The 16,618-nt window shown below is 37.6% G+C and overlaps 1 protein-coding gene across 2 annotated transcripts in view; it reads left to right on the forward strand.

Moving 5' to 3' along the window:
- The window catches only part of LOC139948055 (uncharacterized), a 50,589-nt gene that overhangs the window by 4,351 nt on the left and 29,620 nt on the right, over nt 1-16,618 (forward strand). Inside the window, exons 1-2 of one of the 2 annotated variants that reach the window (XM_071946059.1) lie at nt 5,846-5,949; nt 14,231-16,102. In XM_071946059.1, coding sequence (XP_071802160.1) covers nt 14,359-16,102 — 1,744 coding nt within the window. In that variant the 5' untranslated portion in view covers nt 5,846-5,949; nt 14,231-14,358. Of the gene's footprint in view, nt 1-5,845; nt 5,950-14,230; nt 16,103-16,618 lie in introns of those variants that run through there. The other variant, XM_071946060.1, reaches the window with a different exon arrangement.

The following is a 16,618-nucleotide window of genomic DNA, read 5'->3' on the forward strand; positions in this document are numbered from 1 at the left end:
ACTCAAGAGATTAAAGTTTTCCGGGCGTGTTAAAGGCAATAATGAACAAAGAATTTCAATATTTGTGGAATTCGGAAAGGGTAATAGTGAATTGTAATGCATGAGGCCTTTAAAGGGTTTCTATGTTGCACTGACTTTATCTTTCCTGGCTGTGTAAAAACCTGGTTTCGTGCAATAATTCCCAACAAGGTTACATATAGCTACTCATTTAAGGCACCGGATACCTTGGGTAATTGTTGCCAACTTGGTGGTGTTTCCCAACATATGCACATATAAAAAAAGTTGGGAAAACTTGGACTCAATTGGTCATCGAAGTTGCAAGAGAATGATAAATAAAAAAAAAACACCCTTGTCGCACATTAATTTGTGTCATTTTAGATGCCTAAGAAGTCTTCAGGCCTGAAGTCTTTTGTTGTGAGAAACTACCTGATTCTCAAAAGTATGGTCGCCACTCAGAGGAAGACGTTTCTCACAATGTTGTATGTTATCATCATCTCTCCAATGCTCGTTCCAAGTAAAAAACAAATTCTGCTAACAATTATTTTGAGTAATTACCAAGAGTACCAGTGCCTTTAACATTCCAAAATGGCACACCGACATTGTACTGTCACTTAGGGTAATATCAAACTTTCTGCAAATGTTGTCAGCTTTACACAGAATGTCAACCCAATTAGAAACACTCTCTGAAAACTGGTCAGTGTTTGAAAAATGATTGCATGGTAGTAAAAACAACACGGTTTTTCACTGCCTTCTTCTTTCATTTCTTTACATTATGAGGAGTTTGTGTACCCGAGTTGGTTTTCCAGGTTGACACGTTCTTAACTTAATGTGTTTATTGGTTTCTTGATTACATTGTGATACACTTCGATTACAATTTTACCGGATCCAGCAAATGACAAGTTAATTAGCAAAGGACGAGTGTAAAAAGGGACGTCACAAAAATTAATTCCCGTTGACACTGCTATATAATATTGTGTCTCCCAAAAAGTGAATATATTATGAATGCATGTTTTTTTAAGGACTTGACACTATTTGTGTAATAACAACCACTAAAGAAGAGCGGTTGATAGCTAAAGGATAAAACATTGTGAGAAACGGCTCACAAAGTTTTTGAGAAAGAGGTAATAATCTAATATTCACTCAAAATATAAAAAAAATTCACGCCTATGAAGCCTTTCAGATGCCTAATATAAAAATATTAGGCATCTGAAAGCACAGAAATTTGTGCAAAACGGGTATTTTTGCTTAAATTAATCATTTTAAGACAGTAGACACTATTGGTAATTGTCAAAGACCAGTCTTCTCACTTGCTGTATCTGAACATATGCATAAAATAACAAACCTGCGAAAAATTGAGCTCAATTGGTCGTCGAAGTTGCGATATATGAATGAAGTAAAAAACACATTTGGTCACACGAAGTTGTGTGCTTTCAGATGCTTGATTTCGGGACCTCAAATTCTAAACTTGAGGTCTCGAAATCAAATTCGTGGAAAATTACTTCTTTCTCGAAAACTACGTCACTTCAGAGGGAGCCGTTTCTCACAATGTTTTATACTATCAACCTCTCCCCAATACTCGTTACCAAGTAAGGTTTTATGATGATAATTATTTTAAATAATTACCAATAGTGTCCACTGCCCTTAAAGAAAGGAATCTAGTTTTCATAGATTTAGCCTATAGTTCATATGTTGGGATACCCCAAGAATACCTTTTTTTTTTACAGTTAGCAAAGGTGTTCAGCGCCTTTAACTACACCTGCCTAAACTTCTTTTTATTCACCGCTCTCTTTGTGAAAATTAATTAGGGCAAAACGGCCGCTGTTTCATTAGCCTACTTTAATCTATTCCACAATTTCGTTGAATGATCCAAAAATGTGGCTTGAAACATGTGGTCAGACTGTCTAAATATAGTAGAAGGCACATTATCTAGATTGGGTTCGTCCGGCCACACCTCCGTCCGTTCCCATGGAAAATTTCTTGCAATTCTACACTATTTATTTTGCTTATTTCATTTTGTTGACATACAAAACATTCCAAGATGACTCGCAAGCGTTTAGTCAATAAACCATTATTCAAAAACTAATTTGCGTCCCGACCACCAAAAACTTTCCCACAGTATTGAAGAGGTTTGTTCATTATACTCGTTGCCCGTGCCCTTCGTACCTGTCGAGACCCTCTGACTCCATGACACCTCGAGTCTTGTCTTCGTATTGTTCATTAACCTTGTATCTTAAAAATTCCAGAACCCATCCAGGTCTACCTCTCTATGGTTACATGGCCGATCCCATGACCGTCAACCTGCCGTTGTTCCGTGGGTGGAACATTTGAAACAAAGATCTGGAAATGCTCTGTACTATTTGCACCTTTGCCATGGCTACCTGAAAGAACCGCATTGTTTTTTTAAAGTGCATCTTTAATATTGGATGTAAAATGTTTCAGACTTCGAGTGTGCCTTGTTTGGTGTTTCTTTTGAGTGCCGTTGGCAAAGTGTCAGCGTAAAACCGAAATATACCAGCTAATTTTGCTAATACAAAATTTATTTTAACAGAACCAATTGGTTGATCGGTTGCTGCATGAGATGATTCACTAGTGACTTATGTATTTGTTTTTTCTTTGATGACACAATGGAGGTGATGACACTGGTCAAGGTTAGAGGGAGAGGAAACAAAGGGATGTCAAGAAATATTTCACTCGCGGGTGGATAGTTTCAAAAACACAGATGATGTTTGTCTATCACTTTCCTCATCTATGAGTTATTTATATTAAGAATTGTGTGCAGCGGCCTCGTTCTTATTAATAACAAGAAAGTCAAATGTCCATTTAAAGTTACATATCCTTTTCCCTTTCACTCTATCGTCACAAAAACACCCACGTCTGTTCCCACAATACGCTGCACGCATTGCTGTTATTTAAATTACCAAAGTTTTGACGCCCAATATGATTATGTACATTTGTATGAGAGCCAAAGGTCTCGCACAATAGGGAAACCATAATCACAGTATTGCCGACCGAGTGGGCTATACAGTTCCATCGTGGTAACAATAGTGGCTCATAATTTCCTCCTTTTAAAGTGTACCCGCATGTGAATTGCTATGAAAAGGATGGAAAACAGCAATCTGTTGATATGATTGTGCGAAGTAGCCAATATTAGTTAGTTTATCCCCGAGTATGCCGTACATTTTTTTTTTACATTAAATGCGATGCAGAAATAACTGTATAACTGAATATATATATTCATTTCCGATGCAGAAATAGCTGTAATAAAATATATATATTCATTGTTTTGAAAGGATTCTTTAATTTGTTTTTTGGGGAACTGCCGACTGTTTCCCCAGCAGCCTACATCAACGTAAACGGACAACAGTGGTGTGGGGTGGGGGGGGGGGCCTTAGTTACGCAGCTGTTTGACTATCGCTGATCATCTGATTTTAGAGGTCATCAAAATAACAACCAAATTACAAGGCATTTCAAGGCAAGATGATGTTCTGTATTCAACAACTGGAACACCCCAGAACCAACAACTCAGTGTTGTAAAACTTGTCAGGATGTAAAACTTCTAATACTTATTGGTATGACGAATTTGCATTGTCTGATATTTATGTTGGGACGAAAACAAACTGTAGTTTTGAACAACATGGCGGTTTACACTAAACTCTTCTGAAGATAAAAGATACGCATAATCTCGGCGAATAATACAAAATGATCCGGTGCTCCAAAAACAGACTTATAATCTGAATACAGGTTGACACGGCAGCCAATCAAATTCTGGTACCAACTTGAAAATTAGTCATGGCGTGAACAAAAATCTTAAACGATTCCCCTATTTTAAAAATAACGACAGTTTTTATAATAGTTGCTGACAATAATTATTTCTACCGTCCAAGGGGTCAATTTCTATTTGCAGTTTTGGAAGCCCATGCACCATTGTTAAAGTCGTTAATGTACGGGAGACAAGCCGACATACAAACTGCTTTTAAGTAAGTTATTTTGTTTGATGTATCGTAGCGTCATACGTTATCAACCCTCATAGTGTTTTCAAACCCAAACTTTGATTCCCGTTTACCGCGAGACTGCAAGCTCCACCGGTGACAGAAGCTCTGCTGTTTACTCACGGTCTGTGTTTTCGTCAGGCTTAATCATGCTGAGAATAAAGTTTCCTGTCGTAGGTTATGCTCAACATTTATAAAATGATGAGTTTTCGGTATAAATCACTAATGCATTATTATGCCAACAATTAAATGAGTCGAAGAAACATCATCCAACTTCTAAATTTCAAAACAAAATTATCATTTGCTAGATTGAATTCCATTCTCCTTTAGTCACTAGATAGATCACGTGATGTGGTTGCTATTTGGGATTCTATGGTGTGCCAATATGGGGACAAAATTAAAACATTTTAAGTGAAAATGAAAACAATTTATGTTTATTAACTGCAAACAGATAATAACTTCAGATAAACGTAATAAACAATATGTCTACATTAGAGAGAAAATATAACAGATTGGTTTCTTACTCCTGAAACCAAACATTGCTGGTCTGAAATGGGGGAAAACATATTGTTTTGAAGTGTTTGTGCTTCAAGGGGAGTGGGGTGTTTTACTGTCATGCCTTGCGATATCTGCGGATTCTAACCAAAATGTAATTAAATTTGTTTATTAGTAATTGAATGAGATTTTTTATTTATTTTGCACGCCATACTAGCTTCTGAATATTCAATAAAATACCAATCATTGAAAGGTTTGAAAGCGTGTGACGTCGTTCCATGTTGTACATGCATTGGCACTGTAAATAGTGGATTATCTCTCGCAACAGAAAACGATTTTTTTTATAGATTTCAACACACGGTGAAGTGTAACTGTCATTGTAAAAAAAGTTGGATTGATGATTTAACAAAAATCGTTTAGTTTTTTATTGTGAACAATGTTCCTGTTATCCAACCGAAAACACATGACACCAGAATAGGCTACGCACTAATGATTTTTTTAACAAACAAAAGTAAAGTCACTTTAGGCTTTTAACTTCTTTTTTATATAAACTTGTTTAGTTCAACATCTCTTTAACGTTTTTCTAAAGATAAAAGTTCCCAAAATTGTTCGTTAAAGCATTTTAAGAGGAACCCACATACCCCAAACCATTATTTCGGCGCACTTAAAACTCTCATTTCCCACTGTGAATCAGTCGGGACAGCAGTTCCAATCTTGGAAAAGTGTCCGTATCCTGTCACCACTTTTTCATTAGTTTTGAAATAAAATAACATCCATAATTTACTCAAGTTAATGAGATATTCCTTTTTGAAAAAAATAAAATGAAAAAGTGGTGGCAGGGAAAGTTTACCCCCATTAGTTAGGTCGTTACGCCTAAAATACTACAACAGCCTACCTCCATGGTGTATTCGGTCATCAGACCTCTTACTAAACGTTAACCGTGACTCAGTTCGGGCCCACAGGTCCACTCTTTCAAAAAACTAGCGACTTAATTAATCTGGGAGTCTGTGAGTATAATAACACTGGATTAAGCAACCTATGCAAATCCCATACACAACAATCCGAGGACATTGACATGGCTGTGAGAACGATTCAGCCACGAAGGCTGCTGTTTATACTGGTTTAAATGCCTTTCACTGTGCACCTCTCGCTGAATTTTAATTTGAAAGGAATTTGAGGGCTTTCGACGTTGCCATCCAAAACGGCATTGTGTCTGTGCATCGAGTCAAGACAGGTGGGCAAACCTGTGCAGTGTAGGTAACGATTTCAAAGAAATGCAGTGGTCCAATAGAGTAGACCAATACAGTTAGATTTCTAGTCTGATGGTTGCTTTGCAATGGTATTCGAAGACTATAAAACAAGGAATAACTTCTTACGCTAATTAGTAACACCACAGATGATTGGTTTTACTGTGACAATGCTGGATCTCATATGACTGGTTGGATCGTTAATTATAACCCTTCAAGTGAGTACTATAACCATGCTATAACCATTACTTTCGTAAACTTAACTTGCTTTATTTGATGGAATGGGTAGACTACGTGCACCACAGCACACCATACATAGACTCATAAAATAGTGCCAATTACGACGGAGCAGCGTAGTTGATATAGGTTACATTTATACTTGTTGAATTATACAGGTTGAAAAATGGTTTGCTCGAAAATTATTTTTATGCGAGAATAAGGCGATGTATGTAGGGTATTGAAGTAAACATGGTAAAGAAAGACTCAATCAGACTTGGGTACGAGTTGACCCGTTTCGAATCAGAGCTTTTTGAAGCCATCATTCTGTGTGGGCGTGTACGCTGTACATGTACCGCTGTATATAGGATGGCCTACGTGTTTAAAAACAAAACAGACCCTAACGTATAACTTTTCTTTCGACATGCCCAATGGATACGTTCCGTTTTATGGCGCCACCACTTTTTCATTCATTTTTACAAAAAGGGATATCTCATTGAGGTATCATTGAGGTAAATTAGATACTATATTATTTCATATCGAATGAAAAAGTGGTGGCGCCATACGGAAACTTTTCCAAACGGTCCAGCATATACTGTGTACTTCAAGAAAATAAGATGACGAGAAAGGCAAATCTTGGGCAGGATGGGGTGGTTGAACTTCTCATACTCGAAGAGTTTAGGTCTCGTATTTGGATACACAATTAAAGACACTGGATAATATTGGTAATTGTCAAAGACCAGTCTTCTCACTTGGTGTATCTCAACATGTGCATACAATAACAAACCTGTGAACATTTGAGCTCAATTGGTCGTCGAATTTGCGAGATAATAATGAGGGAAAAAATACCCTTGTCACACGAAGTTGTGTGCGTTTAGATGGTTGATTTCGAGACCTCAAAATTTAAATATGAGGTCTCGAAATCAAATTCGTGGAAAGTTACTTCTTTCTCGAAAACTACTTTACTTCAGAGGGAGCTCGAAAAGTATGGCACTTCAGAGGGGGCCGTTTCTCAGAATGTTTTACACCATCAACCTCTCCCCATTACTCATCGCCAAGTAAGGTTTTATACTGATAATTATTTTGAGTAATTACCAATAATGTCCAATGCTGCCTTGAAGTCAACTCGTACCGAGGTCAACTGCATAGTTGACTTATTAGTCGACTTATAGTCCATTAAATAGAGGGTACACATTTGCTAAAAAATACTAAGGGCCATAAAATGTTACCTTGAAGTAATGCTGCTGTTGATAAATGTATTACATTTTGAGGAATGATTCCCTTCTAAAATTTAGCGATTTTAAGAAAGAATATTCTCCATGCATAGACATACATGTTGTTACTGCTTCAGATTTCCGGAGATATCTCACAAATGATAGCACCCTTTGAGATAATCTTGTGGTTTTGCTGTATATATATGTACATGTATCTATATAAAGTGATTATAGAGAAAGTCGTAGTTTGATAGATGGAAACAAGGAAGGTATAAGCGGAAACACTTATGACTTCGTAACGTAATCAATTGATGCGCTCTGGTCACATCAACTAATTCGTAACTGAAGTAGGTCTTAGAAGGCAATGGACAGTATTGGTAATTACTCAAAATTATTGTTAGCAACGAGCGATAGAGAGCTGTCGATAGTATTGACAGAAACTTTTGAGAAAGAGGTAATTTCTCACTCAAATATGACTTCAGGCCTGAAGCCTTATATTAGGTTTTTGAATGTGACAACTGTGTTTTTTTCTTTGGTATTCCCTTGCCATTTCTACGACCGATTGACGTCACATTCTTAAAGTGTTGTTATACATCCAAGTGAGAATACTGGTCTTTGACAATTAGCAATTGTGCCCAGCGTCTTTAAAGGCAGTGGACACTATTTGTAATTACTCAAAACAATTATTAGCAGAAACTTATCTAAGTAACGACAGTGGGGAGCTGTTGATAGTATATAAAACATTGTGAGAAACGGCTCCCTCTGAAGTGACGTAGTTTTCGATGAAAGAAGTAATTTTCACAGGTCTGTTATTTTATGCATTGTTGAGATACACTCAGTGAAACGACTGGTCTTTGACCAATTACCAAAGGTGTCCAGTGTCTTAAAAGGGTCAGACGTTTGATTATGCATACAAATTAATGGCAATAAAAACATACGTGGCAAGAAGCACAGGAGGTCTGGATATTGCATTTTGAGAAATATTTCACTTCCAATTACTGCGGTTTATCACCTCACCTCAATACAAGGATCGTCACCGCGGTAACGCTTCTCAGATTGTGTACTCCTATAGGCATTTATCTTTTTGTGTGGACGTCGTTCCGGATTTCGGCCAATTCTCAGTAACGTGACCACCTACTGAATTAAAATTTTCGCAGGTTTATTTTATTTTACACATTCCCCAAACTAAATTGTCATATAATTAAAACAGTCGAACGGATCCACAAACCGGAGTTTACTTCCAATTGCCTTTGTATGTCCTACCTAAATAATTCATCGATTGTGTGCACATGCACACTTTCTTCTCTTTAGGGAAATTTATGTCTTTCTTTGCGAGAGGAAAACTCAGTGAACCCCCCAAAAAGACATTTTAGAAGTTTGTTTGGGTTTTTAATTTCTTTAAAGGCATTGGACACTATTGGTATTTTCTCAAAATAATTATTACCATAAAAACTTGCTTGTTAACGATCAACGGAGAGCTGTTGATAGTGAAAGTAAAGTGAGAAACAACTCCCTCTGAAGTAATGTAGTTTTTGAGAAAAAAGTAATTTTTCACAACTTTACGAGACAGAATTAGATTTTGAGGTATCGAAATCAAGCATCTGAAAGCACATAATTTGTGCGACCAGGGTGTTTTTTCTTCTAATAATATATCGCAACTTCGACGACCAATTGAGTTCAAACTTTTACAGGTTTTTAATTTTGTGCATATGTTGATCGATGCACCAAGTGAGAAGACTGGCCTGCCTTTGACAATTACCAATTAATGTCCAGTGTCTTTAAATATACGTTTGTCTGACTATTAAAGGCAGTGTACACTTTTGGTAATTGTCAAAGACTAGCCTTCACAGTTGGTGTATCTCAACATATGCATAAAATAACTAACTTGTGAAAATTTGAGCTCAATCGGTCATCGAAGTTGCGAGATAATAATGAAAGAAAACAACACCCTTGTCACACAAGTTGTGTGCGTTTAGATGGTTGATTTCGAGACCTCAAATTCTAAATCTGAGGTCTCGAAATCAAATTCGTGGAAAATTACTTCTTTCTCGAAAATTATGGCACTTCAGAGGGAGCCGTTTCTCACAATGTTTTATACCACCAACCTCTCCCCATTACTCGTCACCAAGAAAGGTTTTATGCTAATAATTATTTTGAGTAATTACCAATAGTGTCCACTACCTTTAAATAAACTGAATTTAATTGACTTTTCCCATTGACTATCAACGAGTCTTGGGGAAATCATAATATAAAATTAACGTTTCATGAATCTCTTTCTGAAAATTTGTTTTGAAAGTCTCTTGTATTCATGACTACATTTGGGGATTTTCTTGATCTAATAACACTCGGTGTCCTTCATTTTGCAAAAAAAAAAATCAAACGTTTAAATATAACCAAATCAAACTGGTTATATTGTCATATATGTTTTCATCTTTTAATTCTCACATGAGATCGTTATATACCACCGGAAAATTGTCTCCCCACACCTAGAGGTCTCCGTCAGCGAAATTATTTATCACTGAAAGCGGACACGTTTGGTAATTAAAAAGATCCTAAAGGCCCTAACAAATAGACAAAATAACAACTGTTTGAAAATTGTTATGCTTTCAGATGCTTTAGGAAGTAATTCTCAGATTCAAACATGTTAATGTAAAATGACCCTTTTCTCAAAAACTGCCGTCAACATCTTTTTCTTGCTCGTACATGTAAGTTTGTATGATTTATATTTTGAGTAAATACCAAAATTGTCCAGTTCCTTTTTACTCGTTAGGCTAGCAGTACAAGTCAAGTCCGGATCGCCATGGCCCCCTTTGTAAAACAAATTTCGAATAGTTTAATAAGGAAAGTTATTTTTTCCTGAAATGGACGTTATAATTATTGTTTATCAGACAACTATGCAGTTGCCACTAGCGGGAGCTGTTTGAGTTTTATCGTTTAAATGGGAAAGTTCTAGGCCTTCATTTAGAAGTTGGTCTACAGTAAATGATAACGTAGTCGGTCCTTTATCATCATATTGACATTATTTTTTAAGCCTTGCCCGATTATATATTAGGACATTATCAGCTTTTATTGACTGTTTTTTCTTTGATGCCATATTCACTGAGACGCTTCTAAGAGTTTTTCCTCAAACCTTTCGTACATCAAGTGCAAGACATACATGTACCTTTTATCTTAATTCTGAACTTTCGTAATAAAGCAAAATACTATACATTTACATGTCATGTAAACATTTTGGCATTAAAACACCCGGCCCCTTAATTGGACATATTCGGAACAGAAAAAAAAAAGGTTCACAGATTTACAAATAACTTACAGGGTTTACAGAAGGTAATGGTGAGAGACTTCTCTTGAAATATTATTCCATGAACTGCTTTACTTTTTGAGAAAAAAATAAAACAATATCAATTCTCGATATCCAGAATTACATGTCATGACACGACGAAACATGCGGAAACAAGGGTGGGTTTTCCCCGTTATTTTTTCCTGACTCCGATGACCAATTGAGCCCAAATTTTCACAGGTTTGTTATTTTATATATAAAATGTGATACACGATGTGTGGGCCTTGGACAATACTGTTTACCAAAAGTGTCCAATGGCTTTAACCCCCCCCCAAAAAAAAAAAAAAAAAAAACACAAAAACACAAACCTTTTGATTCCAACCCCTTATTCCTTCTCAAGTTTTCAAAGTGGAAATATAATTATGCAAATACTTACATAAATGCGCAGTAGATATCGCTTTTGAAATAAAACACACAAAACAAGATTATTAACCGACCAATAACATAGTATACAATTACACAGGGCCTACCATTTTCCTGATTTAATACTTTTATTACAAGTTTTGTTTCAAAACTAAAAAAAAAGAATAGCGAACAAACGGTGATTTTTTTACTTCGTTTTCGCCGCCATGCCCCCTCCCCCCTTGATGGACCACGCGCAGAATGGTATTTTGGGACTACACAAATTTATATAATACAGAAGTGAGAACTCTGGTAAAACAAAATTATAGGAAACAAGTGTAACATAGAAATTAAATGTAAAAGTAGTGGTATAGGGGGCCTATGTTGGTGCAAATATTGTTAGATGTCTATCTTTCAAATTTGGCCTGCCCTTCACCTTACTCTTAATTCAGTTGTGATCGACGCCCTTGGCAAATGTCTTGTAATGAAAGTTAAAATGTTGCCCAATTCCAATAAGCAGTACCTCTACAGCTCAACAAGCACTTTTGACCCATAGGGCCGTACTGTCCGAAAACAGTTGTGTTCTACCTCCATGGTTCTACCAATAATATTCTTAAACAACATTGGACCCTTTTCCACATAAAGGTTCTCAATTATTCGCCCTATATTTCTACATGACCGTGCTGGCACGAAAAAGTTCTGTGGAAAATAAGTATAAACAACCTTCCAGTAGTTGAATACCAAACTTTTCTCTATTCAGTACCTGTTGCCTAAGGCATCTGGAACTTTTACGATTTCTTCAAAGGCTGTCAGATAAATAATATGAGTTTTACAATAATAGGCATCTGTCGATGTGCCTCTTATCATGAAGGTATCGACTTTGTTATGATGATGATGATGATGAATCGTTATGCATTCCCTCGTGACAAAGGCAAGATCTCATTTCTTTGTTGGGTCATTAAGGAATTTATTTTTCACGGTACATTACCTTTTGGGAGCGGCTACAACAAGAGAGCATTATACATGTAGGTGCTGATCCTTTCGGGGCCTGAAAAGGGTAGCATTTTGAGCCGATGACCCCATAGACAGTTATAGTCCGCTGCCCTTTACACATGAAGTAACACTTACTATACTTACAAGGAAAATACGTTCGTGTTGAAGGCACTGGACAATATTGGTATTTGGTCACATAAAAGTAATTGTTGACATCAAAACTAATTGGTAACAACTGGTAACGAGCAATGGAGAGCTGTTTATAGTACATTGTATAACGAGTTGTGAGAAAAAAAGTTCCTCGGCAGGAGCGTTTTTTTCACTCAAACCTCAATGCATTTTCTTCTTGGTAAAGGGCATCCTGTGAGCATATGATGAAGGCAATTTGTAAACTTCTACTGGAGCATTAAGGGCACCAAGGCAATGACTAGGGGGCATAGAGGCAATCGCATTTATTGCCTCCGTGAAGTATCAGGCCAAAAAATTTCAGGCCTGAAGCGACTTCAGGCCTGAAGCCTTTTATATTATTATGGAATCTGAAAGCACACAAAGTAATATATTTTTTTCTTTAATTATTCTCTTGCGATTGCGATGAACGATAATTTGAGTCCAAATGTTCACAGATTTGAATATGCATATGTAAGGATACACCAAGTGTATAAAAGAATACTGGTCGCTGTCAATTACCAAAGTTGTCCAGTGCCTTAAAGGCAGTGGACACTATTGGTAATTATTCAAAATAATTATTATCATAATACCTTTCTTGGTGACGAGTAATGGGGAGAGGTTAATGGTATAAAACACTGTGAGAAACGGCTCCCTCTGAAGTGCCATAGTTTTCGAGAAATAAGTAATTTTCCATGAATTTGATTTCGATACCTCAGATTTTGAACTTGAGGTCTCAAAATCAACCATCTAAACGCACACAACTTTGTGTGACAATGGTGTTTTTTTCTTTCACTATTATCTCGCAAGTTCGATGTCCGATTGAGCTCAATTTTTCACAGGTATGTTATTTTATTCATATGTTGATATACACCAACTGTGAAGGCCAGTCTTCGACAATTACCAATAGTGTCCACTGCCTTTAAAGGCAGAGCAAACATAACAATTATCAAAGACCAATATCCTCACTGTGTGTATCCGAACTTTTCGCATAAAATAACAGACAAGTACATTTTGGTCATCGAAAATGCATGTATAATTTGTGTTTATGTTCTTCAATGCGTGTAGGCCCTACTGTTTTTTCCCCAAATCAAAGAGCTTACAGTCGGTGTTTAATCACATTTTGCAATGGACAGTTTGACCAGTGCCAAAACCTCAAAAAAGTAAAATTTTCGAAAAAGTTTAGAATGTTGTACTCGAAGACCAAGTAGTTTGTGATTGGTATTTCATTAAGTGTTTTATTCATAGGGAACTACATAATTTCACTTAAAGTCACCTGGAAGTGGTATTTTTTTTAAATAAAGCTTTTGTCAATAAAATATGTGTTTTTACGAGAGGAATGTGAAGTAAAAGTTAACTAAGGTTTAAAAATATTAGTTTTGATTGTATATACAAATTTACGAGTAGGCCCCGACCCGAGAGGGCGCTGTTCGTGACGTAATTCAAGGCGCGATATTTGAAGAGAAAATTTGTAGTCAGGCCCCCGTACATTACGTCTGGGAACATGGCACATCAAAACAAATTTAGACACGATTTTGAAACTTGAACATGTTGAACACCTAGTGGTTTTTACAAAAGCTATTGCTGCTGTTTTTATTTAACTATGCGACTTTTTAGTGACCAAATGGGTTGTAAGATGTGGGTCTGCCTACGTATTATTATAGAAATACGGCCACGGAGCAGACTGCACGCACGCACTATATGGCTGCTGTATAATGTGCGGACGGTCACATAGGACCTGCACGCACGGTGAATCGCATGCCGTACCCCCCCAAAAAATCGTGTCACTTGGCAAAAGCTAGAAAAAAACATACCCTCAAAGTCCAACTTACTCGAATTTTTTCACGTTTAGCAAATGCTCCTCTGGGTTCGTCACGTCTTTCAGATACCTTCTTCGATTTCCCACTAGCTGGAAAAATTGTTGGGACGGCGTCGTGTTTAAGAATGGCTCTTCTCGTCATGTCAAATGAGTGGTGTATCCCGGATTCGAAGCACGACGGCTCGAAGTGTTCGCTGCATAGCGCTGAAAAAGACGTCGGACCGGACCACTTTGCTCTAGTTAATCTAACTTTCGCAGCCCACAACCGCCTATACTTGGGATCTGCAGGAAATAGATGAAGACTGATCCCATCTTTAGTTGTTTGATCCTGGTTCATTTGAATGTACATTACATTGAAACATAAAATGTATCCATTCTAAAACTTGATTTATTTATTTGTCTTAATGCAGGTTGTTGTTGACAACACCAAGGGAGACCGATGCTACAACGCCCAACATTCTACCATGACATAAACAAGGACGCAAGTACTGCAGATTAGTGGACCAATATATCCAAAAGTTCTTAACCAACCACCAAGATGGCTAAATCAACCAATTTTACACCTTTGGTCTGTGTGGTGGTTCTCATCATTGCGTTGTTGATCCCACCAGCTGCACAACAGGCAGGCGACAATTGCCCACCATGTCCACAAAACACTGTCAGTGTGGGTGTGCTGGTTGGTTCTTGTATAGCTGTTTTAGTTGGGGTTTTGATCATTGAAGCTTTAGCTATTCTCTGCTATAGAAAATACTGCAGAGATACACAACCAAAAGTTTCTCGTCGTTTCATGATGGGTCCTGATGAGGATATGGTGGTCAAAGAAAATCTAGCCTATGAGAGCGACTCCGAGCATGACCCGAGAAGTGGAAAGGGGGAGAAGAAGAGTGCTTCAGTCTTTAGCATTAGTGAAACGAAGGACAACATGATGTATGTTCCAGCACTGTACCGTAACCCCATCTCCAAAGATCGTGATGATAACTCTGCAATCATGAGTGGTTATTACGACCAAGACTTTGACATGGACAACATCTACACATACAATGCTGGTTGGGGTTCTCGTGTGCCTAACATCCTTAGTGGCAAAGACATGTCGGACAGTCTCGATGATTTGTATCATGATGCAGAAGAGTTTCCAATCCTGAGAACACCACATGATGGGGTTGGATCTGTTAACTTTGCTGCTTCAAAATACAAAGACGGTTTTGGTCACCAGAGCATTGATGTCCACGACGATAATGGTGAAGTAACTACCTACACATACACAACAGGCTTTGGTGGAAAAGCACGACAGGAGGTTACTACAGTTACGACAGATTCAGATGACATTAAACCTAAGGTGAAAAAGGTCAGTAGAAGATCAAAATCAGTTGATGCTATGGTCTTGAATATGGAAGAGGCTGAGCCTGAAACACGTATTGCCATTGATGACAATTTTACAATTGGTAAACGGACCTCTACAAAACTTCAAGGATTCACTGAAGCTTCAATCCACAGTGAGCCATCCGTATCTCATGTCGATCCCACTGGTAACTTCATCCTTCGTTCCTCACCATCAACATCACGATCAGAGAGCAGTGATGATCAGGACCTGTATGACTTTGGAGAGAGCTCTGAGAGACAACATCATGTGGTAAACATGCAGAGGCACTCTGTTCCAGGAAAGATTGGACATGGCACGTATCGAGCAACTGTTGGTGGTATTCCACTAGATAGGCGATCCTCAGAGGAAACACCAACTGAACTATTCAACAGTAGATACAGGTACAGCACTGGACTTAACAAAGCCAAGTTAGTCGCAATGCGAGCATCAGCTGCAGCACATGCACGAGAAGATATTGTCACCGAAGAAGACACTTCTTCAGATGAGCAAGATGGCACACCACCAGATGGCACACCACCAGTCTTTGGGTACATTAAACTTGTTAGACCCGAGTCCGGAGCAGATCAAAGCGAAGATAAACAGCAATACCAAAGTGTTCAATCGACCAGTTCAGAGAACCAAGAGATGTACAGGTTGTTCCCTGTTGGAACAAACAGAAGACCAATTATCATACAAGATACAGAGCGCAGAGGATTTGCCAGAAACTCTTACATAAGACATCGAAGTAAAACATTTGTTGAAGTTGGAGATGCTGGAGTGCAGTGTGAGATCAGCCCAAGTAGCTTCCAATCAGACAATACTACTCCATCCAGCTTGAGTCAGGAGAGGGCCAGCATTCTTCGGCGTGAAACGGTTGCCTTTAGTCAGGACACGGACTCCATGGATGATATTCCTACCATTGGTAAGTTTGTTAAAATATAAAAAGACAGGAACTTAACTTTTTTTTTTATTCGATAGCAATTCCAATACTTGTGTGTTTTCATTGAAATTGTCAATGAACTGATCAACCTATAGTTGTTTTAATCAAGGAAAATAGACAAACTTCAAAGTCAGGATTGATCTCATCCAGCATACGGTAATGGTATTCTCAACAGACATGGGATGTATGTTTTCCTACATGTATATCCCACTGCAAAGTCATGTTAATAATAATACTAATAATAATAAGACTTGTAATGCGCACATATCCACCCTGCTGGGTGTTCAAGGCATCATGCCTATTGAACACAATATAAATATGTACATAACTGCAGTGCAAGCATTTCACGGTTGTAAATCTAAGAACTTGTTGTTTATCAGCAGAGCAACCCTAGAGACTAAAACAGTCAGAAATTCATACTGTTTTCATATGTTGCTACTTGTGTGAATCTTCAAAAACATTCAACTTTGTTAGAGGATAAATTTGTTGTCCCGTGTG

The sequence above is a fragment of the Asterias amurensis genome, chromosome 15 (genome assembly GCF_032118995.1).
Source record: "Asterias amurensis chromosome 15, ASM3211899v1".
NCBI classification, from domain to species: domain Eukaryota; kingdom Metazoa; phylum Echinodermata; class Asteroidea; order Forcipulatida; family Asteriidae; genus Asterias; species Asterias amurensis.